General features: G+C 36.7%; 1 protein-coding gene across 1 annotated transcript; it reads right to left on the minus strand.

Moving 5' to 3' along the window:
* Positions 1-394: 394 nt before the first annotated feature.
* LOC139974970 (ankyrin repeat domain-containing protein 42-like) lies at positions 395-26,691 on the minus strand. The gene is made up of 14 exons (XM_071982540.1): positions 26,576-26,691; positions 19,293-19,444; positions 18,401-18,508; positions 17,189-17,308; positions 16,139-16,274; positions 15,260-15,427; positions 14,780-14,812; positions 14,180-14,305; positions 13,065-13,121; positions 12,571-12,666; positions 11,419-11,550; positions 7,608-7,734; positions 6,432-6,567; positions 395-2,071 (listed from the first exon to the last, which is right to left on the minus strand). The coding sequence occupies exons 1-14, from the start codon at positions 26,580-26,582 to the stop codon at positions 1,934-1,936; spliced, it is 1,536 nt and encodes a 511-aa protein (XP_071838641.1). The 5' UTR covers positions 26,583-26,691; the 3' UTR covers positions 395-1,933.

The following is a 26,691-nucleotide window of genomic DNA, read 5'->3' on the forward strand; positions in this document are numbered from 1 at the left end:
GGAAAGCTGATTTGCTTGTAACTTACACTTCACAGGTGGTGATCCAACTAAGTTAAGCTCCTTTTAGCTCATATGGAGGTAACCTCAGGATTCCTTGGTTTTCTACCCCAACCTGTGTCACCCTCTATCAAAATCCTGGCTATGCTACTGGAGGTTGGAACCCTATGGCATTTTCAAGATACATGCTAGAGCTTCAGAATACGTCATTAAATTATCTTTTGGCATGATATTTGACTAAGAGACAGAGTGGGTGAGGTTTGGGGCAAACATAGTGGTGAACATCCTTCAGCTTTATCATTACTGTACACCCATCATCATCATAGTACTATATTATGTTGCAAAACAATTCTAACAACACAAAACTATCAGAAAAAACAAAGTAATCAACATGACATCATCTGTGTTAGGTGTTATTCATGTCTAGGATGACAAGCAATATGTACTAATGACAACTAATAACATTACTTCTACTTATATAGGAAATGAAACAGTCACAACATAGGAAGATATAATTATTCTCTAATGAGGATTAGTAAGGTGTCCACTTAAAGGGGAACTGTGTACTACGTTGGCTTATATCAGAATGATTCTCACAACAAATGTTGCTAACTTCCCTCTCTTTTACTTCGCGTGCAAAGGGGCAGTAAAGACCTCAACAGTTTGACTTGTCTTACAACACAACATTGTGTTATTGGATGGTACCTGAGATGGGAACATAATACTATGAAAGTCACCCCAGATGTAACCATAATGCTATGCATATAAGATGCATCTGTCAAACCTGTTGTAATCCATTTTTCCCTCAGCCAAACATGTTCTTTTCACTTCATTCAACACTGTCCTTGACAGCTGTTATTCTACAACTGCCATTTGAAGCATTAAAAATCATATTTTTCAATTGAGTTTTAAACTTCATCTGAGGAAGTGAACTAATGGTTAAGTTATTACACTATATAGTTTAGTAATTTTAATTGATGAACGTAAGTTGTATTATGGGTCGTTTCTCAAAAATTTAAAGTTTGATAGAATTACAGCCAAGACTGATAGCTGTGCTTTTAACAGTTTATATTGTATCATAATTAATGCTGTGTCTAATCCACCCTTTAAGTAAACACAAAATAAAGTTTTCTTTACCTAAGTAAACAAATATAACACATGCAGTGGTCAGCTAATACTTACTCGACTGTTACTAATAAATTCTCATAGAAAAGTTTGGAAAAAGAGCTTGTAAATTTGTAGTTAAATATCAAGGTAATGTTTACATATGTAAAGTGATAGCACATAACAACATGATTGTAAATATTTGAAAATTACTTAATAGGAATGATATAAATTTTTATCTATATCAAATGATATAAATTTACAATAAATATAATAGAAAATTTTTACGAATATTAATTACAGCCATTTCTTATGCACACATACAATTTTTCCCCCCAATTATCACTAAAATCAAAATAGCTTCACAGAATCTCACCTTGGTTAGATATGGTAAAAGCCAAAGAGAAGCGATGGAGAACAATTTTGGTAGAAAAGAACAACATGAAAACATTTCAAACCCAAATTTTGCCGAAAACGATTTTCTGGCAATATAGTGCTTGTCGAGTGAAAGATTAGGTTGTCTGTACATAGAATGTCTACACATGTAGTAGAGAGAAAACCAGCAGAAGTCCTTCCTCCCCCCCCCCCCAACCTGCCCCCAACTGTTCCATGCCTACTTCATATTGTTAGCTAAATAAACATTAAACTATGAATAAGATACAACCTCAGAATTCCTCCAACTAACGAAATAAAACTATGACTTTCATCCCAGGATACTGCAGCTTTCAATATCTAAATAGTTCATATGTTTGCTCCACTTTGAAGGCTAAACAAGAAGAGAAGTAAGTATAATGGAGGAGTAAACCGACATTAAGTGTGCCATGCCCTTGAACTAAAACAGGTCCAGTGTCCGATGGGCCGCGGATGATGATGATTTGTTCATGGTCCGCTTGACAAAGACTCCTTCTCCACCAGATAATACCTTCTTCTTCTTTTTGCTTTTCTTTTTTGGCTTCATTTCATCTTCACTCTAAAATTGGAAAATCGAAAAATAAAAAAAATATTACATAAAATTGCCAAACAATTCATTGTACTTAATATCTGGCTGATTTATTACATTAATTGAACCTCTATTAGGACTGATGTTTTAGGCTGTCATCACTCCTATCACTGTAGGAGTTTATTACAATCCCTTGTTGAGGGTAAATAACGCAAGTAATGTCCAGGGAACAATCAAATCAAATTGGTTGATTCAATTACTTCAGCAACAAAGCAAGAGCATGAATCAAATTCTAGTTTTTAAGAATTATTGAAGAAAAGTCAACCCTGAAGACCTCATCAAAGTTTAACTGTTAATGCACTAACCATTACAGAAATGTGAAAGTTTATCATGTTTGGAGCTTGATGTTAGCAGATGTTTCACCAATTGATTAGGAGACACAAGCTAAGACAAACTCATCCTTTTAATGAACACTGTGATAATCCTCAGTGAGGAAAATCAATTACTTTATTTCTCTAATAAATCCTGACATGTTTCTACGTAGGAAGGACAAAGAATTTTAATATTAGTTTATTAGTTTATTGCTTTTCTTTGAAATTGCTTCATTAGGATTGAACAATAGCCATGTTTATACAATTTTGTTTAATCCAGTTGACCTAGATAATCTTTTAATTGGAAACAAAAATGTTAACAGGGTCATAGACTTTAAAGGCCAACTGTAACAAGATTACAAAGACATAATAATTTAAGTTATGAATGAAATGTCACAATAGTTCACTAGATACTATACTATGTGTATACTCTCTCACAAGAGGTTACTATACTATGTGTATACTCTCTCACAAGAGGTTACTATACTATGTGTATACTCTCTCACAAGAGGTTACTCCACTATGTGTACACTCTCTCACAAGAGGTTACTATACTATGTGTATACTCTCTCACAAGAGGTTACTATACTATGTGTATACTCTCACAAGAGGTTACTATACTATGTGTATACTCTCTCACAAGAGGTTACTATACTATGTGTATACTCTCTCACAAGAGGTTACTCCACTATGTGTACACTCTCTCACAAGAGGTTACTATACTATGTGTATACTCTCTCACAAGAGGTTACTATACTATGTGTATACTCTCTCACAAGAGGTTACTATACTATGTGTATACTCTCACAAGAGGTTACTATACTATGTGTATACTCTCACAAGAGGTTACTAGTTACTATACTATGTGTATACTCTCTCACAAGAGGTTACTATACTATGTGTATACTCTCACAAGAGGTTACTATACTATGTGTATACTCTCTCACAAGAGGTTACTATACTATGTGTATACTCTCTCACAAGAGGTTACTATACTATGTGTATACTCTCTCACAAGAGGTTACTATACTATGTGTATACTCTCTCACAAGAGGTTATTATACTATGTGTAAACTCTCTCACAAGAGGTTACTATACTATGTGTATACTCTCTCACAAGAGGTTACTATTCTATGTGTATACTCTCTCACAAGAGGTTACTATACTATGTGTATACTCTCTCACAAGAGGTTACTATACTATGTGTATACTCTCTCACAAGAGGTTACTATACTATGTGTATACTCTCTCACAAGAGGTTACTATACTATGTGTATACTCTCTCACAAGAGGTTACTATACTTTGTGTATACTCTCTCACAAGAGGTTACTATACTATGTGTATACTCTCTCACAAGAGGTTACTATACTATGTGTATACTCTCTCACAAGAGGTTACTCCACTATGTGTATACTCTCTCACAAGAGGTTACTATACTATGTGTATACTCTCACAAGAGGTTACTATACTATGTGTATACTCTCTCACATGAGGTTACTATACTATGTGTATACTCTCTCACAAGAGGTTACCAAACTATGTGTACACTCTCTCACAAGAGGTTACTATACTTTGTGTATGCTCTCTCACAAGAGGTTACTATACTATGTGTATACTCTCTCACTTGTTAAAGCAATGTTTACAATAGAGAGCCAGCTGATATCTCTATTTCTTAAATTAATTTCACTAAGTTTGACTTAGTTTTGAGTTGTTTTTGATCTCTCTTTCATGTATCTGAAATAAAATTTTACAACAAGATATATCTAATGTAGTTTGAACTCACTTGTTGTTGGTTGTAGGGGATAAGGGTGGGGGTGGGTGGGGTTAGGGTATTCCACTATATCTTCCCATAATGCTATCGCCTAACTATGTTTTTGGGTCAAGTTAAAGCTAGTGTAATCTTATTTTCAATTTAAACAAGACCATTTACATTATGGATATCAATTTTTTTAAAGAAAGTTAGCAACCTTTGATTAAATTATTATGCTACCCTAATAAAATAAAAATTGCCCTACCCATCATTCCATGATCCCCTCCCCCATCCCCCATTCTTTGGTTGTCTTATAGCAATTAGTGCCAGAACAGAGTGAAAGCAAGTTTATGACTGATGAGAAAATATTTCATCTATGAGACATGACCTTTAATCTATTAATCCGCTGTGCTCAGCATGAATCAGGTAGGTAACCTCATCTACTGAATAACGTTGCTATGTCAACAACAGTGAGACAAATCTATGACGATATGGTTACAGATGGAGCAATGATTACTATCACACTGGGCTTATGTAAGCTTTCCTTACTAGCAAAACCAACTGGCAACCTTTATACCCACAGCTAATCAAAGTCAAAGACAATATTAAGTCAAGAGGCAAAGTCAAGAGGAAAGACCTGAAAATTAGTAAAATTTGCAAATACAAAGCTGTGAACCATGAAACCTCATGCAGCCATGCTGTAAACCAATATTCATTGACACTTATCACCTCTCCCAAATGTAGGATACAATGAAATTAGGATCATGTATTGGCAGACTTTGTGTTTAGTGTAAAGTGGGACAGGTTAATATTCAACTACTCTTCCTTAACTTTGAATATAACCAAAAGTGTGGAAAGTCTTCAAAATTAAGTTCCTTGACATTGCTTGGAGAGAAGATGAGATTCCAATGACAGGAGTCACTGCTTAGTACAACTATCACTTTCCTGTACTCTGTTGTGTCTTAAACAAACAACAGAATGCACACATAGCTTACTATTATGTCCTGTCTGTTTGCATTCTGCATGATATGTATCTCAGATAAGAAAAAAAATGATAAAGTGGAAAGACTTGATGTGCCGAGAAGAAAAACAATTGGTCATAAAAGAGAGTTTAGTTTGCAAATTATTCACACTTTACCAGTTACTGAGAGTGAAAATAAATGATTTATTTCAGAGACAGAATGTCTAGAATACCTCAGTAGATAGCACTCAATATAACCAAGTTGATTCTTCTCAGCTTGTTAAAGGGTGTGAAGACTCGCGCAAAAAGAAACGTCTAATGCCGGTAATTTGACCTAGCTTCAAATGAGGTGTAACAGAAGTATTAAACACCACCATCGATCCCAGAAAATACACACACAGCTTGCTACCGTCGGTAATTAGACACTAGTGTACAGTCAGTACATACAGCTGCGGTCAATACCCACAGCACAGTATACAAACGATACAGCAATGGACATCTCAGGTCCAGCTAAAGATAACAATTAAGGTATCACGTTTCAATACTGTCTGCATTTTGTAGCGACACGAACAAAACGTCACTTGCAAGCAACAGAAAGTTAACTTTTTCAGATGGCCGCATGCAGTTTGGGGCGAGTCTTCAATGCCTTTAATTTGTGATATCCCAATAATACACAGGTCGGTTTAGTTTGAACTAGGACTGCAACCTGAAACATCTGGATTATGATTGATAATTTTAATCCAGGTTTATAAATATGCTCATATTGGTTCTGAAATGTGCATAAGGCGGCAAAAGGGTTGAGTGTGGTCAGTAGGGACCAGAAATTTACCCTGAAATGCCGATAACTTTTTTGAAACATCAACTTCTGATTTGGATGATAAAAGATCACGTTGATGTAATTTACTTGCCTAATTGGAACATCCATTGAGAACAAACAAATCCACCTAACACACCTCATGTGAACTTTCTTTGGAAACACACGCATAGCAGAGATTACTTAAAAGCTACAGATGGAGTTCCTTTTTGGAAGTGAGAGTGAGGGGAAAGAATGGGGAGCAGGGACAGGCCATTTACCACTTTTTAAAGATTAGCAAATGCATCCATAACGTAGTCTAATAGTTCTAGAAGGTAATGTTTGCTGGGTTTTGGCCCCTCAGTAAATCAGTATTTGAGTGCTATGCATGTATGAGATGCTTCAGATAATCACACTGCTCTTTATAGAGAGACACAGTCACAAGAATGTTTTCAATAATCATTCTTTAAATGTCCTTGTAAAGTTCAATTGCCTCTACTATGGTGCTACTCACAGCTCCTAGGGTAGATATGTGTTCAATGTGTGTATTTAAGCGTTTGATTTCTCTCCGGCATTCATCCAACTGTGATTCCAGCTTCTCCCTTCTCAACCTCTCATATTCCAACTGAGATTCCAGTTCTCCAATGACTCTGAAGAAGATGGAGAGGAAAGCAAGATATTAATGTAATGTAATGAGCTGGACACAAGTGTTGCATTGGCATCCTGTGTACACACCTCCCACTGTTAAAACTTCCACTAGCAGATGGCTTATAGGGCCCAGAGAGGGATGACAAAAAATACCATCTTACTGACAGAAAATGAACATATCTTATCAACTAAGCCACAGTGTGCTCAGATCAAATGAAAAAGAAAAACATAGTCATACAGCATACTTGCACAGCATGGTCCTATCAATCTGCTTTTAAGACAAAAAAACATGTTTTACATCTTAATTGTAAACCTCATGTATCCCAGATGTTCATATATTAATGGTATGCATATCTCTAGATACAACCATTAAGTTAAATGTCATGGAATATAATATAGGAGAGTTGTAAATCAAACATCATGGTAACTTAGATCTATTTTACAAAAATCTAATGAGAAACTATTCTTTTAATGTTTTACTAAAACCAAAAGGAAAAAACATCTTTGCATTTATAAATGATAGACAAAGAGATTACTAGTTTATAGAAGATGATACGAACATGAGACATGATGAAACTGGGAGCAAAATGTCAGGTCAAATATAAAACAAAGACGAAGTATTTCAATATGCATGATTTACAGATATTAAAGGGTGTGAAGACTCGCGCCAAAAGAAACGTTCAATGCCGGTAATCTGACCTAGTTTCGAATGAGGTGTAATAGAAGTGTAAGACACCACCATCGATCCCAGAAAATACACACACAGTTTGCTACCGTCGGTAATTAGACACTATTGAACAGTCAGTACATACAGCTGCGGTCAATACCCACAGTACACTGTACAAACGATACAGCGATGGACATCTCAGGTCCAGCTAAAGATAACAAGGTATCATGTTTCATTACTGTCTGCATTTTGCATTTAGCTACAAGAGAAACAATTCACTTGCAAGCAACGGAAAGTTAACTTTTTAATGATGGCGGCACGCTGTTTGGGGCGAGTTTTCAATGCCTTTAAAAGCAGTTATAATAAAGAGGATACCTTTGACTTTCCCTCTTATTCTGTCTAAGTTCTCTGTCTTCCTCCAGCCGACCACCCAGCTGTCTCAAGTTCTGTTTGGCTATGCTCATCAATCTCTCCAATTCTTCAATTCTCTTAACTGCTCTACCTACAGAAAGCAAGAAAAATAATAGTTTGCAGTTTTCTTTTCATCTGCAAGAAAAAGAAGTTTCATTGCCTTCGGAAAAATTGACTTAGAGGAATATACAATATTGTTAATAGGAGATAAGGATACATTTTACACTCCAAAGAAAACTGAGTTAAAGGATTATATTACGTTATTGTTAATTTGTATAGTCATGGCAAGAATATAACATATTCTTACACATATGATGGCATATGCAGGGGCGTATCCAGGATTTTCTAACCCGGGGGGCGCGAATTACTATCTAAGCGGAGCGCTACCATCGGTTGGCGCGCAGCGTACAAGAAAATTTCTGGTTTTGATACCACCCAGATCACCGGAAATGGTACTTCTCGGCCTTGAAAATGACCAACCAGATGTACACTTTTTGCCTGAGAACCAAGTATTTCCCAATAGTTTTTTTTTTTCATCCATAACCTTTTTGAAGATTGTCACCAGTCACAAATCATGTTCGACCTCATCGCATGACCTGTTAAACATTGCTTTTGTAGGTACTTCTACGTCGCGGCCCACATTCTCGTGAATAAGCTCACTTCAAAACATACCCATAATGTCGCACAAAGTTTCATCTATGGACAACCAATATAGAAAAACCTCCATCAACCCCTAACGGACCGGTCAAAATTGCATAGCTCCCAACTCTTGAGAAGGCAAATGCTGGTCCATGCCACGAATCGCCGTCCTGGGGGAGGGGTATAACTGGGGAGGGGGTGATTTTTTTTTGAATCCTGGTGATGCCTACATGTAAAATGGTGGCACTTAGAAGGGCTATTGTCACCCAAAATTTTCTGAGAAATATGCATTTTTTTGTGTGTAACATCAATAAATGGAATAGTAGGTGATAATTCATTCTTTCCCGTGACATGAAAATGTTCGCTGCTCGCCCCAATCAAAAGAAATATAGGCTTATTTGTGGTTCAAATGATGCTGTAAAGGAGGTTTAATACTCTTTTATGCTAAATGCTAAAGAAATGATGGTTGCTTAGTCAAAATTTAATGCATTTTTTTTTTATGTATACTTGATTATTACAATGTGGGTTTTTCGGAAGCTTGCGCGGGTCAGCGGGATTGGGTGTTAGAATGCGGGTCCAACCCACGAATTGCGGGTCAGTTGGGAGCTCTGAAATTGCACGAGTAGAGGGAAGTGTGATGAAGAATGATGGTCAGAAATTTTCGAAAATTCAGACTCAGTTAATTTCTTGGTGTACAAATATTAAAACCTCATATAACGGCTATTATAAAACTTCGTTGAAGGAAATGAAAAAATAACAGGTATTTCCGAAACCGAACACTACACACATAGGCGTAGTAGGCGGGGGGGGGGGGCTGCAGTCCCTAATTCGCCATGACTAATGTAAAAGATAGTTTTGACATAATTGGACCTCCATTCTTTTTCTCTATCTACGTAAGACATTCGTTGTTTACATTAGCATCCCGCGGTATACTGCGAAACTTTGACGGACCGTACGGTATACTATAGCATGCGATGTAGGCCTAATACCCAGGCTTGCTTATATGATATTGACATTAACATGTTGAATGCGCGCAAAAATTTTTGGTTAATTTTTTCGGGCAAGTCGGACAGTTTTGAGGCTGTTCATCCTGGAACGCCAGTCGGTCGCCGGTCGCCCCCTTCCCGAAATGTTCCCCGACGACACGGTCGAGTTCGAGACCAGCCACAGTTTGTTTCATAGCACAATTCTACAATTGTATATACACATATTGTATATACACACACACGCGTTATGGTAGACCATGTATAGAATATATAGATCATGAGTGAGAGAGGAAATATGGAAACGTCAAAAATGGAGTTGTCGGTGTAAGGGATATAGGGTGAGCACACGCCCCTTCCGAAATCCTTGATCCGTCACTAGCTACCCTGTGTATATAATAGGGATCAGCGCTGTAATGATGTCACTGTTCCTCTTTCTCTTCCCGGTGTCTTGGTGTTTTTCTTTTCTCCCTCCTTTTCTCCTTTTTCTCTCTTTCTTCTTTATCTTTTCCCGTCCTTCCTCTCCTCCTCCCTTTTTTCCCCCTCTTTTTTCCTTTTTTCTTCTCTCTTTTTCTCTCCTCTTTTTCTTACCCGGGGGGCGCGCGCCCCCAACGCCCCCCCCTGGATACGCGCCTGATATGGTAAATTTGCGATAGTTGAGGGCATTAATGTTATTTCTTATTTTAAATGGTAACAATGATGATGATAATGATCTGGCTGATTTTGCTCAGGGGTTTATAGTTCTATCGATTCAGCTATGTGATTTCATGGACGGGTTGACCAGATTCTGTCAGGGATATAGAAAAAATTATACTTGTAATGGTTAGGAGTCAAATTGCTCAAAGCAAGGAAAAATTTCCCTTACTTTGCGCATGCGTTGAAGTTTACCATAAAATGATGCTAAATCAGTGGCATAATCCACGAAAGTGTCTCAAAATTAAAAAATGGCCGTTTTGGTTTAGGCTTTGTAGATTAAAATTGCTATTGGAAAAGTGGTTACAATTTGACTTACAAACACGGCACCTAAAGTGTCTGTCCGTGCAACTACATATGTATAAAACAGTACGCAAATTTAGGGAATACGCAAAGTGACTGTACACCACCACACAACTCCTTGAAATTTGTAATGAAAGACTTTTGTAATCAACTGAATTGAACCCTTTCTGCATGGCACAAACAAAACTAAAGTATAACCTTTAGCTTACAAGAAAGACATCTTTGTGATGAACAACTCCCCTTCATATCTAAAGAAAGTCTTGCTCTACTTCCAGATATCTTGAAGTTACATGTCCGAGTTGCTGCCATTCAGTCAGTGTTGACATATAGAATGAATGACAGATTGGGTGCTTGGCTATGATGTATTATTACCTTCTTTACCTGTGATGTTGTACTATGTTGAGTTTTCCTTGTTCAAATAAGTCTTATCTATTGTACCATGTGGTAGCTCACTGATCTTATTCTTCACGGTGCCAGAAGCAAAATTATCTCAAGTAGGGGAAGAGGTTGATGTCAGATGAAATATGGAGCAAACCTTATTAAACTAGATGTAACTGCACTCAGTGTTGAGGTTCCCTATCAAGAAATCACTTTAAAGGGTTTGTTTAACTGATCAAACAATGAAATTATTAAAGAAAGCAAGTTATAAAGAACAAGCAAAATCATCATTGTTACAGAGCATTCTATTCAAAGAAGGTACAAAAGGTTTCTTATTAACTGCATACACTGTGATAAAATGTCCCACACTTTCGAAGAATATAGTTTGTCTCCGACAATACTCTGGATTGTGACTACAACATCTTAATAAGAAGGTTCATTATGGAGGAAACATTTGTTTTTCATTGCTTTAGGCTCAAAAAAAAAAGAAAAAAGCAGTACCCTAGAAATAAGCCATCACATATTTCTCTACACTGAAAGAAATGCCTTAGATCTCTCCATTTCAGGAATGAAACACTGTACGAATAACATGACTTCATCAACTAGTGTAACATTGGTTGCGCTGTATAAAACAAAATCAAATTTATTGTTACCACCTGGACAAGGCCTTTAAACTTACATTCTCAGAACGTGAATCAAGCCTATTTATACAGCAGTAAACACGGAGGTGAAATCAGAACAGAAACACAAGACAACTGGAAATGGCTTAGGATAATTACCTCTGGCCTCTTCTTTCTGTTGAGCTGTTTGAGGTATGCTGTCACCCTCTACTCCATGATCTGCTACCATCCTAGCAATCATATCTTGATGGACTTCAGCATTATTGTAATCTTCAGCATCTTCATCAGATCCTAATATAGCACAAACCATTTATTCACATGTATTGATTCATCCACATCAGATATTGTAGTCAGGAGTATTTTAATGTTACCCCATGATATCCACCAAGTGACTGTACTTTGTACACAATACAATGAGCTAACCATTAATTTCAAATTTGGAGGAAGACTTTTCCTAACATAACAGTCTATCCAATGTCCTACATGCAAACAGGCCAATAAACTATAATGTTGTAATGTCAAAGGTCACAGGTGAATATTTCAAGTTCATACAACTAGCTATGATATTATTCATGGAAACATCACTTCCACCAATCCTAGTAATGACATCAGAACTTATGAATGATTACAAGTCAACTACCATAAAGGATATCAGTGACTGCCAAATTATTTCTGCCAATATTTCAAGATTTAGAAGAAATTTACTCAACTTCATAACCCTTAAGGGTACCTTTCTTGCAATTCTCAACTATGACTTTAATATGAGTATGCACCAGTGAATACATGAAACAACCTATAAGACTACTATATATATATGATACTACGATAAGAGTGTTGTACATCCACTGAAAAACTAACTGTAGGGAGGAAAAACACCTACCAAAGGAACTTCTTGCCCTTACCAATTACAATTTTTTTTCATGCTTGGAATTAAAAGGTTACTAGTTAAACTAATGAAAGTGTAAAAATCAGAAGGAATTAAGGTGATTTAGAAATTCTCCCCCAAAATGGTGAGATACTGCAACAAGAGCAGACAAAAACCTGGGAAAGCATTACGCTAAATTTTCACCTCTACTAGATCAAAATCTAAACTGCTATGGTGGAGTAAATTTGCAAGTCACATGACTCCACACCATAGGCTATCATATATGGTGATGAGAAAATCAAAATGCTAATAATTTTTGTAAATTAATAAGGCAATTAATTGAAGTATGTAACCTACTAGTAGTGAGCAAACAATGGTGATATGGTAAACTTGTGGGAGCAGTGGTTAAACTCATTTGCATATTCATAGAACAGCAGTTTACTTACCCGAGTCATCCCCCTTGAGTAATTTCACGCAGGCCAGCTGAGCAAACCTGCTGGCTACATCAATCGGAGTCTCACCGGCTGAATTCTGAATGTGTACTGTCATGAACAAGGAGAGAGCAATGACCAAACAGTAAAAGACTCTAGTACTACATGTATGCATAGATTTATAGTGAAGAAAGAAGGTTACAAAGGGGTTGGGTGGGACCAACTTACAGGTCAACTTACTCATAGGACTAGGAGTTTTAAAATATGCAAATGTGTCATACTACAATATTTAAAGGGGAGGAGGGGGTGATGGGAACTACAACTTAATGAAACCTTCCATTGTTCCAAATGGTATACATGCTTTGTTAATTGTTTCTGAGGTTTTGGTCCATAAGAATTATCACTCAATATATCTAGAAATGAGAATTAAAACACTAAAATCTACACTAAGTACATCAAAATTGATTTTGGCAACTTTAAGATATAAATAGTGCACTGAAATGACTTACTGTTAGCTCCCATTTCAACAAGCCATTGGAGGCTCTCAAGGTGACCGTTACCAGCAGCTGAAATAAGCAGAAAATATAAAAATTATACAAATTCAAATAATCCGTCTTTAATAATTCAGAATTTGTATGTGATAGAAAAGCATTAAAGTAGAAATTACAGTCAAGTCTCCATTTTTTTGTTTTCATCCCTGCAATGTTTTTGAGTTGCCAGGCAAGTTGATACAGTAATGCCTGCTATGATATAAGCAAATAGTAGTCATTAACAAGTAATGCCTGCTATGATACAGTAGCCATTAACCAGTAATGCCTGCTATGACATATGAGCTAACAGTAGCCGTTAACCAGTAATGCCTGTTATGATATATAAGCAAACAGTAGCCGTTAACCAGTAATGCCTGCTATGATATATAAGCAAACAGTAGCCATTAACCAGTAGTGCCTGCTATGACATATAAGCAAACAGTAGCCGTTAACCAGTAATGCCTGCTACGATATATAAGCAAACAGTAGCCGTTAACCAGTAATGCCTGCTATGATATATAAGCAAACAGTAGCCGTTAACCAGTAATGTCTGCTATGACATATAAGCAAACAGTAGCCGTTAACCAGTAATGCCTGCTATGACATATAAGCAAACAGTAGCCATTAACCAGTAATGCCTGCTATGACATATAAGCAAACAGTAGCCGTTAACCAGTAATGCCTGCTATGACATATAAGCAAACAGTAGCTGTTAACCAGTAATGCCTGCTATGACATATAAGCAAACAGTAGCCGTTAACCAGTAATGTCTGCTATGACATATAAGCAAACAGTAGCCATTAACCAGTAATGCCTGCTATGACATATAAGCTTACAGTAGCCGTTAACCAGTAATGCCTGCTATGACATATAAGCAAACAGTAGCCATTAACCAGTAATGCCTGCTATGACATATAAGCAAACAGTAGTCGTTAACCAGTAATGTCTGCTATGATATATTAGCAAACAGTAGCCATTAACCAGTAATGCCTGCTATGACATATAAGCAAACAGTAGTCGTTAACCAGTAATGTCTGCTATGATATATAAGCAAACAGTAGCCGTTAACCAGTAATGCCTGCTATGATATTCACCTTTATGAGCAGGTGTAGATCCTTTGTCATCTTTTTCATTGATATTTACAACACCTTGTTCGATCAGCATTCTCAGATGGCTGAGGTCACCGCTTGCCGCAGCTATGTGAGCAGGAAATGCCAAATCTGATGATTAAACAACGAAGATACAGAAAATGGGAATAAATGATTAAATAACAAAGAGTAAGTTAACAGTAAAATCTTATCATAAAATGTATTAAAATGTATTCAAAAATGAACTTATTGCAATAATGCACTGTCCTCACCTTAGAGTTAACAAACTTGTTACACTGCTCATTGCTGTAGGGGATTTAACTCTATACTTTAATGGCAGTACTGGTTACTTTAATACCAATTTAATACTACTACTCAGTATGTCACAATTATATGCAAATACATTTAAAAGAAAGCCATATGTTTTGATGAAAAGCAAACAAGGTTTGGTGATGTATTAATCAGATAGATTAAACATTCTACTGTCTATTTGTTTTCTGATAAATTTTTGTTATACAAAGTTCTTTAAGGAGGATGAACTGAAAGCATTGAGATGTTTTAAACTAATTGGAAATATCTTTTCGAAGATCAACATTTTTCACTTACTTTCCTGTTCTTCTGGATTGTCTCTTTCCCATTCTGCAAATGATTAAGAGTAAGAAGGTAAGAACAATAAGACAATGTTTATTAATTTTCTCAGGTTTTCTCTATCATTAGGTTTCATTAGAAAGCAGTGGGATATCAAGTAGAAACAGAGGGGTCTAAGGGGTACAATCCCATTAGAAATTCAAAGTGCTTTACAAATGCTCTTCACACATAATATGGGACAATAGACTGGTGAATTCCAGTGACCCTCTAGGTAAAACTACTGACCTTCCTAATGTAAATGTGCCTAACACCCATCGGCCCAGGGAAAAAGTTACTAAGTGTATCACTGCTGACAATGGACTTTGAAAACCAAGGACAAAATTTGAAGAATAAGACTGATGCATTTGAATTCATGACAGAAGTCACCTCAAAGTTCAATTTAGGGAATACAATGACATATCTCTACACAAAACTCATGTCCACTGTTGAAAGTCTTACCAACAGCTCCAAGGTAGTCGACACAATTTTGTTTGTAAAACTGGGAGGCCAGAGTTTTTGGTGTTTCCCCGTTATCGTTACGTGAGCCTAATGTTTCCATAATGCTCTGTCCACTGCTGACCAGAAACTTCAGACATGGCAGATTTCCTTCCATGGCAGCAAGGTGAGCTGTCAATGAAGGGCAAGAAATAATAGAAAATGTATTGTATATTTGTTTAAAATCTTGAAGTTATGTTTGTGATAAGAGCACAGTAATGTTGAATACTGATGAAACCATCAGATATTCCTATTGAAGACAGGAAGTCACATTGTGCCTGCCTAGCAGTACTGAGTTCCTGTTTCCCAGCATGTATGTTACAGGCGAGGTTAATTGACACACAAGCACATAATTAAAATTGTCCAATTAGTGTCCTGTATCGGATTACACATAATTGTTTTAATGAGTGATTTCATTGGCTTCATATCTGACTCACCACTTATTTTATATTTACTCCCATATTTCATGAGAGAGACAAGATTTTGTCACCCTGGTAACAGTGAAGGTAAAGTTTCCTGTTTAATAGCCTTAGCTGCCTTATCGCAGTTGAAACAATGTAATGTATTATTGCTTGAGCATTTGGAAAGAAAAGACTTGAACATTAGCCAAGTAATCATTCATAATAAACACAGAATGTTTAAATTACTTGGTCGCTCCTATACAAAATGAACTGAACTACATTCAAATGAGCAGATCATTTGTCAGCATTATTAATCACTTATACATGGCAACGTTATTTAGAATAGGAAAGATGCTCTATGCTTAATATTGTCTTTGTTCTGTTTATAAATGCCCTTCTTTTAATTAAGTAACAGTGATTTAAGAGTCTCGTTAATGCAAACCAGGTATGTTCCCTGAGTTATCGGTGTCATCCGTCCTTGCTCCCCATTTGACAAGAAGTTGCAGGCATCCCAGACGTCCATGAAACGAAGATACATGGACAGCGCTCCATCCAGTTAAGTTTTTAGCGTCAACATCCTATGGCATGACAAAAAAAAAAGATTCCATCATTTGTGTTTCTTGTATTTCAATAGAACAATATTGGCAAATGCTCTTCAGAACAAACCACAAATTCTGAAAGTAAACTGCAGTTTAGTGGTATGATTATTTTTAACCTGTGAAATCAGAAATCTCCAGTAGTTAGAATCTTAGTGATATAACTGTGATCGTATTCTTATCATGCTTGAAATTATTTGAAGTTTTGTTGAGGTCAAACAGTGATGTCCCTGCTTTCTTTTGAGTATTTGAAAGTCAGGAGAAGAATACTATTAAATACTCTGATCATAAATTCCACAACCCCACAACATAAAGTTGCTAAACAGCTGTGGCCTTAACAAGAACACCCTATCATGCTCACCACTCACTACCAACACCAGTAACAATTGCAATCAGTTTGTAGTTAGTTTTTTAAGCTTCCACAACCCAACAACATATAGTTGCTAAACAGCTGTGGCCTTAACAGCAAATTGTTCAAATGGTGTACATGGGTAACATATCCACTATGTAAATTAGAAAGAGCCTAATATGCTCACCATTAATTTCCAATACCATTAACTTTTGTAATCAGTTTATAGCTAGTTACTTATCATACTAAATAGAAGACAATACACAATACACCTAGATTTTTATATTCAAATAACACTTCACACAAGTATCCCTGCTGTGATGATGTTGCAGGCATATATGATAAATGTTTATTTATTGAATAGAAACTTTCTCCTTGCAACAAAGGTATGTGTGACAGTAGCATAGTAGCACAGTAGGATAGTAGCATAGGTTTACATGGTGGGGAAAACAAAACTCATTGCAACTACAGCAACCTTCTGCATCTTGTTTTACTCTTCATAACCCTCTTAGTTTTTACTCATTCAAATCTCTTGATTAATATTTACCGTTCCTCCTCTCAGTATGGATGCTAGTGTATATGAATTGCCGTGAGCTGCTGCCAGGTGTGCTGGAGTGTTTCCTCTCTGGTCTCGAGTATTGAAACTAGCTCCACTAGTGGCAAGTGCCTAAAAACAAACAAATCCAACACTTGTAACTTTAAACAGATGAGAAGGATCAAATCTTATACAATTAAACTTTATAAAGAGACCATCCAGTTATGATATAAACCTTAGCATTTAAAATTGTATGTATTAACAGTCTGATTGTGTCATGCTTTCCCATCATAAGCACACCGTAATTAATACCTATCCTATGGTCTTAATTCTTTTCTTTTAGTGCTGATATTGGTAGCAGATGGTCATATTACCAATGGTTCCAAGGCATTCAACAAATGAAATTCAGGCTTGTTTATGACCAGAGCATGTTATATCGTTAACTACTGTATATTGGGTACACATTAATGGAGATGTAATGTACACTACCTATAGGAGTTCTATTGTAACTCTTGCAGTGTGTATGCTACGTCATGCCATAGCCTTAAATTTTCACTACAATTTGATTGATGCTGTTAAGTTTTATCTCACTTTGCTTGTGCAATTCTTATCAAAATCAACTACATTAATAGAACACAGACTAGCTATAACATCCAGTTTATGATCTGATTGGTAGACTAGACCCATTGTCCGTGGTAAACAACAGTACAGAACTAAACCTTACAAATAATCTGAGAGTGTACAACAAAATTGACAGCTCCTGACAACAATGTTGCTTTTGCCAAAAGCAAACCTTTTATATAAAGTAATGAAAGTAAGAAGTAGGGTACAAATGAGGATTATATTTCTTACTTTTCCAAACTAAACTGATCAATCAAGGACTCTCAAAACCCAGACATTAGTGGTCTCTCCTGTTCCTTACGTTCTCTGGCTTTTCGAGACCAGACAGGAACGATATTTTATCATAATCAGGTACTTTCCTCCGAATATCAGCTTTTTCTAAAAGAATGATCACATGAAAATTGAGGGCCAAAACCAGTTGTATTACTTGATTTGTTTACTAGTTCTACAAGCAATTACAACTAATTACTGTTATGACTAGCACACTTTTCATCAATCAGAGTGGTAAATGATGAATGAATCATTGCCAAATTACACATATTTGGTTGTTTGATTTTCTTTTAAGAAAAACCCCAAGAAAATACAGAAGTTAAATTTGTCCACCTGAATACAAGCATCCTGGCCTCTGATGGCAGCCACATGGGCAGGAGTCCAGCCTTGGGGAGTGGTCACTGTGAGGTCAGCACCATGCCATAGGAGCCAGTGAAGACACTGCAGGAAGAGAAAGACTCAAGTTGTTATTTAATAATATAAAGGAAACAAAGAAGTTAAAGAAGAAGTACCGATACGAGAAGTACTGTACTCCTCTGGGCAGTCTTGAATGGATTACATAACACTGTGTCGTGCCTCAGCCGTGTATATTGTGTATTGCAGAATGCACCCCCCCAACATGTTACTGCTTTTCCACTGACAGTTTGGGCTACTTGTCATACAGCTATATACATAAAGTGTGTAATTATAGCATATATGCAAACATCCCACAGTACCCAATAACTACAGTAACTGCATATAGAGACTGAAATCTAGGTACCTGCATGCAAACTGTGAAACCGGAGTAACACAGCACTGGTTAATTCCTAAGACACATGCTACCTGCATACAAGCTCTGATCTTAAGTACCTACATGTAAACTCCAATACCTGAGGCACCTGCATGTAAATTCTGATGCCTGTGGTTCTTTACCTGCAAGTTTCATTGAAACTGTGAAGTACCTGCATGGGATTCTTCTACATGTAAACTCTGAAGGCTAGAGCCCCTGCAAGAAAATTCTGAGACCTGATATCCCTTAATGTTAACTCTTTAACCAGAGGAAGCTTACCTGCATGTAACATCTAAAATGTGAGGTTCCTGCATGAAATGTCTGAAACTTCCATCAGATCTTTACTATATTATTAATATTATAAGTACTAGGTGATGCATTTTTTCTCAACATGAAATCAAAATAGAGTAATAGCTATACACAAAGTGATGGTGTATTTTGATAGGCTGCTGTTACCTCCAAAGTGCCACTGTGGCATGCCCAATGAAGTGGTGTGAATTTGTTCTCTGCATCTAGTTCATTGAGACTTCCTCCACGTTTTACCATTGCCTCCAGCTCAAGCACGTTACCACTCCGCACAGCATCGTGAACTGATAAGAGCTTTTGGCCTGATGTTAAAATGCAGAAGAGAAGACAAGAAGCAGAATTAACAGAATTAATTATTAATTGAGCACCTTAGACTTAGCTAATTAAGTTTGCAAAATTGAACACTTAAACTTTATAAAGGACTCATATCTGATTAAGTTAGGTGCTAACTTGATTAATTCTCTCTCCCTTCCTCTTAATTTTAGAAGTATTTAATGATTTTTCTTTTGAAGAAAAATACAACAAACAAAGAAACAACTTGCAAAGCATTCACAACACTGGATGTCTAAACAATAAAACTACAAGCTTACATTAGCAGGATAGGTATAGCAAAGCAACAATATACATCTCCGAAACGTTACTGATACAAGCTTCAATGCCAATTAAAATTCTTTTATGTGGTTGGCTGTAATAGAAACATATTTCCTGATCTGTTCAATTTTCTATCTAGCTGTTAGCACCAGAATTATGTAGACAGCTTATAGCAGAACGTAACCATTAGGAACAAATGGCCTAAATTATGCAAACCAATTAGTGGCATTTACATTGCTGCAATTATCTTCAAATATTCTTCTTGAGACATAAAATTTTCAAGAAATATCAAGTTATGATTTTCAGATAGAAGAATAGCCCCCCCCCCCCCCAATCATGCTTGCTAGCAATGGTTCCAGGATTTGTGTTTGTTGTTGATTCAATAGCTCCTCTCACCGGATTTGATTCAAACTTAACAAAAGGGTATGGTTTAGGCTGGGCCTAAGGATCATCTTAATTTTTGTTTCTTGTATTAGTATGCTAATTTCTCCTCAATATGATGAGAATTTAACAACAAACGAATTTGGTATTTTGCATTTGGCAGACTACAGTAGCCTAATTTTGTCCTTTATATTATTCATCCACTTTCTCTAAGCCTAGAATACAGTAGCGGGATAGGTTTGTTTTAATGTTTGTGTAATGTGTATAGATGTTGAAGTAGAGCGGGGAAGCGCGCTGATAGATATCTTTCTAAAATTAGGGTGGATATAGGAGCATGACATGTTTTGGTTAAAATTTGACAACTTTTCCTCCAACTTTCTTGTATGATATTCTTTTTACAAATTCTGAATGAGTCTTGAGAGATATGTTGCAGTACTCAAGAAGGTTCTAGTGGCAAGTTCATCATCAGCCAATGTCCACTGCTCCTCTCAAAAATCTGTGGCACATTACCAGTTTTGCAGACCAAGTCTATTCCGTACTGTAGTTTAGTTTGTGTTGTCCCAAAGTTGGAGAAGACTCATTCAATAATAGATGCAGAGCTGGCTGGTAAAAACTTTTATAATTAGATGAATAATTAGATTAACTGAATCAGTAATTTATACTATAATTGAGTCTTATTGGGATAACAGACACTATTTCATACAAATCAGTGTAATTTGTGCTCCCTTAACTATAGTTGTTTTTCACATGTATTTGTATTCACCAATATTTCCCATTATGCCCCACCCGGCCAGGTAATGTTTATTTTTCCCGGAAAATATCCAACCCTGATGACAAGGTAGATTATCGTTAATGTATGTTTCATAAAATACTGGCATAGCACATGCACCGATTAAGGCATGAGTGTGGTAAATGTATTTATTTCTGATTGAAAAAAAGGTTATTAAAGTAAATATATGACACGTTTGTTTTAGTTTCATACAAAACTGCCATAGTACACGCATTGATTCAGTACTTATGTTGTAAAAAACACATGTGTGCCAATTACTTGATTTCATTCCTGTATATGAAAATATTCATACTAGCATTTGTTTCGGAATTCCCCTCAGAGTGTTCTTTCGTAAACTTCCATATTATGAACCAATGAAGTTCACTCTGTATGGCTGTTATAGACATTCATATTAAATGGATTGCCATGATAGTTGTGATGTAAGTGTATAGTATATAGTATATTATTTCCATGCATGCCCATTTCTATATAGAGCACTTATAACATATCCAAGTTATTTAACACCACTTTCGATGCACTCAGTGTGTTGGTCCTTTGTTCCTCTAAATGTTGATGAAACTCGCTGAAATTGGGTGTGAGGGCTCTGCTTATATATAAAACTGTGTCAGTAATTTCATCTCAATTGGATTCACCATATGACTTTTTGGATGGGGGAGTACATTACCATAAGCTTACTACTTGTTGTACACATGTAGCTGCACTGATATGACAAGTAAACTTGTAACCAATAAAGCCTAACGAAAGCAGCCAAAATTGCCACAGTGAAAAACAACTTGTATTTTGGGTTCCAGTGCCATTCTGCCATAGGTACATACCGTCATACCATTCCGCCATAGGTTTTGATCCTTCCTGCCATGGCGGAAAGGCTAAAAAACTAGGGCGGAAAGGTACATTTAAGGAATGGATTTTACACAGGAATGTATTAGTGAAACTTCTTTGATTCACTTGGAAGGATAAGTGCACTGTCTTCAAATGTGACGAATAGACTGAATTGTAGTTAAGGCAAGATTGGGGAATAGATACTGTACACAGTCTTTAATGTACATGTTGATTGAATAGTTTTAATTGTAAGTTATTAAGAGTCCATACACTGTCTTCAAATATATAGTATAGTTGGTTGAATAAAATAAAATAAATTTAGGTTGATGGTTTATTAAAAAGACTGATTCTGATTGTTGATTTAAATGACCGATTTTGTAGATTTGCGGGCCTAGGTACAGTAGTGTGAAGCAAAGCAATTTACAGTGCATATAGGCCTACAGTACCGCTCACGTATAACTCGCGTAGACGTATACTCTACGTTTATCTACGCGATTATACGCGATTACACGATGTTATACGTTTCTGTACGCGACTTTCTACGCGGTGTCTACGCGGCGTCTACGCCGTGTCTACGCGGCTTAGGGCTTCGCTTCAGTGCACCTGAATAGGGATTATACGCGCGTAAAGACGTACAATCTCGTATAATCTGTAAACGTAGGATATTCTCAGCCGCTTTATATAGCAGAGCTTCTATGGGTTAGAATAAACTGTGATGCAGAAAAGAGTCGGTAAACTCAACAACAAGTAATGTCTCCTAAGCCTTTCCAAAATATTCAACCACAGAGTAAGCATATACTTAAGCCGTTAAGAATAAGAGTAACAAAGAAAACAGCGCTACTAGAAGTACAAACGATCGATACAATCAGTGCAGGAAAACTTCAGCAAGGAAACTATCAATTACAATGTGCACCAGTCTGTTAATATTTATACGAGTTCCTCCCGTTGGGCATTCAATTGAATGTAGGTAACAATTAATGAGAACAAGGTAGGCCTTGGCCTATCCTACCTTTTAGCCTTCATCGAAAGTTACGCCGTATATGCCTCGCAAGAAAACCACGATAACCGTTTAATGAAAAAAAAAACAATATTTGAACTTGAAGATCTGACTTCCCCCAAAAGCAATGACAAGGTTTTGGTTAGGCCTACTATGAAAAAATATTTTCAGAAGAAAACCCTTACGATTTTTTTCCACAAATATTGAGGCTTAGGTATTAGTGCTTCCTCACAATCAAGGAGCCTCCAAGAATTTCGCTCCGCTTACGTAAAACTTCTATATATATATATAACACGTGGAAAGACCCGATTTTTTACACACATAATTCCCATTGACATTAGTCACGGAACATAAATTGGTCATCGACATTCGAACTTGCCCAGGTTCACTTCACCATGGGAACGAAAGAAGTTTTATCAGTCAAAGTTTATGATTGGTTGCCTTTTTAATAAAATGTTATCGTTAACACAAACATAAGCGACTTTGGATACTTTTCCTACTGTATATGTACAGTAGCGTTTCTATTTTGCACTCCTGGCACGATGCCAAACAAAATATTTCGAAATGCAGTGTATTGCTTTTTTCACAAGGGCCATTGCTGGTATGTTATATTGAAAGTACATAGGCCTGGCCATTCAGAAAGTGTTGAAAAATCGTGTAAGGTGAATTAATGATTTGAACAAAGTCAAAGGTGATACAACTTTGAACACAAAATTGCTGCGAAGAAATATATTGAAGTAACGTCATGTTTTGACAAAAGCATTCAATGTACAATAACTCTTTACCTTTTGAAACAAAAATTCAAGCAGAAGGAGTGGGGAGCAGTAACATGAAATAAGAGAAATATCGACATATTGATGATAATGGCCATCGGTATATCTTATCCTGGTTCTAAGTGGCTTCCGTTCAACAAAAATATCGTTTTACCTAGGCTCAAAACGTCGCACAAAATATTTTCAAAACAACGGTACACATGAAGTAATCCAATAAATCCCAGACTGAATAACGAATATAAATACACTACAGCATCGTTACTTTAAATTTTACCTCCTGCCGACACAACCGAAAATGTTTAATGTTTAATATGTAGCACGGAGATACGAATTGAACTTTTTAAAAAAAAATAATTTCAACGTTTTAACATGTCACTCCCGTAGCTCCTTAAAAGTTGCTAAGCTTTTTATTGATAACGCCGAACGTACCGCCATTACCAGACACACAAGGCGCCACGAAATGTAACACTGTTTAAAAAGTCGGAAACATCTGAAAGTACTAGTAATATGCAAATGTTACGAACGTTTTACCCCTACGTTAAGTGTATTTTTTCTCACCGTTCAATCGTCCGGTTATTTTCCTTTTTTTTATCTTCAATGGTTATCGAAGTTTGTTTTTGACAATGAGGAAATGTTATTCGCAAAATTTGAACACATTGAGAAACAAATCCCAGGGCGTAAAATCTCACGAACATAATTGTACTTCCAGGAATCCAGGGTAAAGCTCGTTGCTGCAAAGGTTGAGCTCACACGCGCTAAGCAAGGTACCTGGGAGACTGCTTGGGCCACCCCTCCTCTCTTACGAGACGGGTTAATATAGTGTCGCACGTTTTTGGCAGTTTGCCAGGGTTGTAACAACTCCTTGTTAGGTCAGAATGGAATGCAAATTAACAGGTGTCAGGCTTGTGAGCAGAAACCAGGACATGACCTAGATTTCCAGGGTAGTCAATATTCCGCGCGCGCACCTGCAGTTGGGATATTTGGTGATCACGTTTTAGTACGCATGACATGGGAAAACAAAAACCTCAAATGAAACTTACTGTTGGAATACGTGGATTTTACTCTTCTGATGTTCGGTTACAACTGGTTCTTATAATGTCAAGTTGAATGGAGCTGGTAAGCATCTTAGCGCCATTTTAAATTGTGCTCGAACACTTTTGTCATGGCCAATCAGTCTGTGGATCCTAAATGTTTTTTATTTGGCAAACGGACATTCAAGGGAAAAAGTCATGCAATTGGAAACTGTTTTCCTACATTCTAAGAAGTATAAGTTTTTTTACGTAACACCTCTTTTTTTGTTCAAAGTTTTGTTTTAGCATAGGCCTAGGCCTACTCAAATCAACTGAGGGAGAACAGGATGTTCAATGAAGGTTTACATATTTTCATATGAAAGGTCCGCCGTTTTGCGGCAAATTCTCTGCCTCTTTCAATACATATTTTCCAATAACACACTTCTTGCGACAAAAAATTACCATACGTTTGAGTTGTTCTTTTTTTTCAAATAAAATAATGTTTCTCGTACGAAATCTGAAAAAAAACGGGCGGCCATTATTTTTTCTTTTCATTGCTTTAATACTAGTTCGGAATACGTTGCTTCCTTTACAAAATATTATTTAATGATAGTTTAGATTGCTTGTAATCCGAATAGACACCCGGGGATTCAGGAAAAAGGAGGCCCCTTGTGCAGGCGAAAAACATGTTTTGTTTTTAACCGGCCCTGCTTCAAAGTTGTTCGGTGGAATTTTTTCTTTTCATTCCAACGAACCAACGGTAAATTAAATAAAAATTGACAAAGAAACGCTTAGTAATACTTTATTATTTCTTCCAAATGTTGACAACTATTCAAAGTAAACTAATCCTCCGTGGAACAGAACCTCTACAACTGAAAAATAAAGTCGGGGAAAGAAACACTGAATAGATACCCAATTAACAAAAAAAATTCTATGCCATCAAACACTTTACCTTCGTCCCCTTCGCTGCAAAGTGAATATCACCTCTTAAACTACGATGTAAGAAACGGCTGTTTTAAACATCTCACTAACTCTTTCGGCGACTTTAATCCCTATTCATTGAGCACAATAGCATTTCCTGCGTATAAACTCGTAGAGGGATTATACGCGGTGTCTACGCGGCCTCTACGCGGCAATTTCTTTGTCAACGAGTTTATACGCGAGTGTACGTGTTTATACGTGTTTATACGATTCTGTGCGCGTACACATGTCCAGTTATACGTGAGCGGTACTGTACAGTGCACCCACAATTATGTGCTCTTTCCGCCATACAATTTAAGTGCTTTACCGCCATCGGAGTAACATTGCGGAATGGCACTTTTTCTATGGCCTAAAAGAGCACATTTTCTATGGCAGAATGTACCGATGGCGGAATGATATGGTGTCCATATTTTGAGACACATTCGTGGATTATTCACCCAACTACGGTAATTACACAGTAAACTTCAACACATGTGCCCAGTGAGGAAATAATTCCTTGCTTCGAACAGTTTGACTCCCAACCTTTACAACAAAAGTGTCGTTCTTCCTATCCCTGGCAGAATCTGGTCAAACCATCACTGAAATCACATTTATGCCCCTTACATTACAATCAATCATACTGGCAGAAGTACTACTAGTCCTAGGCTAGCACAGCTTTCAACAGATTTAGGCCTAGGCCTAGCCTACAGACAAATTACCTAGCCTAAATCTCTAAAATCGTTACCCCCCCCCCCACCCCCTCCTTGGGTCACGTTTTCATAGAAATTTCAGAACATTTAATTGATGTTATCTTTGTTGTGTGGTTCTAAGGATATGTAGATATTTTCCATTCACTGAGATTTTGACAGAAGAAGTTTGTTTTGCTTTACTAGACCATTGCGTTGTAAAAATACACTGTAACTTAAGTCCAGTTTTGCGAAATTACAGGGTAAGTGTACCTTAGCAACGAAAGTTTTATGTCATTTAAGCAGAGTGCCTCTGAAAGTACACTTAATTGGTCGGATAAAATCAACTCGTTTGTGATGTTGTTTATCGTGGTTCATGTACTAGTTTTTGTAATTTCAAGCTTTTCTTTTCACAAATAAACTTACCAGGCATCGTAAATTCTTCGCTAGCTGAACAACCAGGCGAAACTATTTCAGATAACAGATGGCGCTATATCATATCTCGTACACAGATATATTACTTTAACTGTGATATCATATAC

The sequence above is a fragment of the Apostichopus japonicus genome, chromosome 10 (assembly GCF_037975245.1).
Source record: "Apostichopus japonicus isolate 1M-3 chromosome 10, ASM3797524v1, whole genome shotgun sequence".
Classification (NCBI taxonomy): domain Eukaryota; kingdom Metazoa; phylum Echinodermata; class Holothuroidea; order Aspidochirotida; family Stichopodidae; genus Apostichopus; species Apostichopus japonicus.